Raw genomic sequence first — 1,874 nt, 5'->3', positions numbered from 1 at the left:
CGTGGTGGGATGGGATGGGTTGGACTGGATGATCCTGAAGGTCTCATCCAACCCTAATGAGTCTCTGGGTCTATTTAGGGCAATAGTGGGGTGGATTGGGGTCGGGCTGGGGGTCTCAGCGATCTCATCCAACCGCACCAATCCCAAGACGCTCTGAAAACCCCTGGAGCCAGTGTCCCCCCACTCCTGTCCCACTGCTGTGGGCTCTGCATCCCGCGCTGCCCCACAGGTGCTGTGGCCGTACCTCCTGGAGTTCGTCACCCCTGTGCAGTTCACCAACGCGCTGACTCCCATCTGCAAGAGCCTCATGCATTTGTCCGCGAAGAAGCAAGAGGAGGGAGGGAACGCGTCCCTGATCCCGTACGACCTCAACGGTTGGTACGGGTGTGCGGGAAAGGTTGATCTGCTCGGGGCCGGGGGGAGATGCTGCCTTCCTTACGCCGTTTTCCTTCCGTTTGTAGGAAATCTTCCTTCGCCCCATGCCTTAACGACACGGCTGCTGGTACGTGGCGTGGGGGCAGAGCGCTGCCCCGCGTTGGGTGATCGTATGAAAGCGATGGGACCAGGGGGAACATGGTGAACCCAAAAGAGGGGAGACTGGGGTCAGACGTGGGGGAATCCTGCACCCAGAGGCGGTGCGGCCCCGGCACTGCTGCCCGGAGCTGGGGGTGCCCCATCCCTGGAGGTGCCTGAGGCCGCGGGTGGGGCCCTGGGCAGCCTGAGCTGGGGGGCAGCCAGCCCATGGCAGGGGTGGGGCCTGGGGGGGCCCTTCCAACTCAACCCAGCCCATCCTAGGGTTCTTAGATCTTTAAGGACCCTTCCAGTCCAAGTCATGCTGTGATTCTGTGGTTCTGTGATCTTTAAGGATCCTTCCAGCCCAACCATCCCATAGCTCTATGATCTGTAAGGACCCTTCCAACACAGTCATTCTGTAGCTCTGTGATCTTTAAGGACCCTTCCAACCCAACCCATTCCATGCCTCTGTGACCTTCAAGGATCCTTCCAACCCATTCTATGCTTCTGTGACCTTAAAAGACCCTTTCAAGCCAACCCAGTCTATGCCTCTATGATCATTAAGGACCCTTCCAACCCAATCATTCCATGCCTCTATGACCTTCAAGGACCCTCCCAACCCCTTCCATGGCTGTATGACCTTTCAGGACCCTTCCACCCCAACCCATCTCATTGCTTCCTTTCTAGGTGGTGTCCTCGCGACCCTACACCGGGGACGGTCGTGGCGCAGCAGCCCTGCGGCTCCTGCACGCGTTGCGCTGCAGCGTCCACCCCACGCTAGAGCAGCTCTGGAGCAAGAGGGTTCCTCTGCTGGTGGAGCACATCGAGGGTAGGAGGGGGTTTCTCTGGGAGGGTCTGGGGGCTGCTCGAGACTCTTGGAAACATCACTCCCCGTTTTGGGGCTAGAAGAGCACAAAAGAGCTTTCTCCTAGAGAACAACGAGAAGTCGCTGCGCCCGGAGGAGTGGGAAGAGGAGCTGCTGCTGGTGGGTGCTTCCACGCTGCTGGAGGTGGGAGGGTGAAGTGGGGGCGGATCCGGCACTCGGGATCCGTGTACTGGGTTGGGGCTGGACCAGTCCCACGGGTGTCTGCTGCTTAATTGGAGAGCCTTAAAATAGGGCACGGAGAGGTAATTAACCCTGAGTGGAGCTCGTGCTGCTCTGCTGATGGTGCCGGATTGACTCGGGGCAGTTTCTCATGGAAGAGAGGGAAAAGGGCACGATTCCGTGCTGGGAGCAGGGGGCATGCAGCAAGAGCGATGGGCGGAGAAGAACATCATGAAGTTCACCATGGGGCGGGTGGAGGGTCCTGCATCTGGGGGAGGAATGACCGCAGAACCAGTACGGGCTGGGGCTGAGCTGC

At 59.4% G+C, this 1,874-nt stretch overlaps 1 protein-coding gene across 1 annotated transcript; it reads left to right on the top strand.

Moving 5' to 3' along the window:
* Positions 1–33: 33 nt before the first annotated feature.
* On the top strand, positions 34–1,849 carry LOC110390635 (maestro heat-like repeat-containing protein family member 1). The gene is made up of 4 exons (XM_021382015.1): positions 34–374; positions 462–502; positions 1,201–1,342; positions 1,446–1,849. Exons 1-4 carry the CDS (start codon positions 308–310, stop codon positions 1,532–1,534), a joined length of 339 nt encoding a protein of 112 aa, XP_021237690.1. The 5' UTR covers positions 34–307; the 3' UTR covers positions 1,535–1,849.
* The last annotated feature ends 25 nt before the right edge of the window (positions 1,850–1,874 follow it).

Source organism: Numida meleagris, unplaced genomic scaffold (genome assembly GCF_002078875.1).
Source record: "Numida meleagris isolate 19003 breed g44 Domestic line unplaced genomic scaffold, NumMel1.0 unplaced_Scaffold1648, whole genome shotgun sequence".
NCBI lineage: Eukaryota > Metazoa > Chordata > Aves > Galliformes > Numididae > Numida > Numida meleagris.
The sequence above is the reverse complement of the archived record's forward strand: the minus strand, read 5'-3'. Positions and strand labels throughout refer to the sequence as shown.

Bases quoted from the DNA above. Each gene is read 5' to 3' on its own strand.
- LOC110390635 (XM_021382015.1), top strand. From the start codon at position 308: ATGCATTTGTCCGCGAAGAAGCAAGAGGAGGGAGGGAACGCGTCCCTG. The intron at 375-461 runs GTTGGTACGGGT...TTCCGTTTGTAG, and splicing joins GATCCCGTACGACCTCAACG to GAAATCTTCCTTCGCCCCAT. The intron at 503-1,200 runs GTACGTGGCGTG...CTTCCTTTCTAG, and splicing joins CCTTAACGACACGGCTGCTG to GTGGTGTCCTCGCGACCCTA.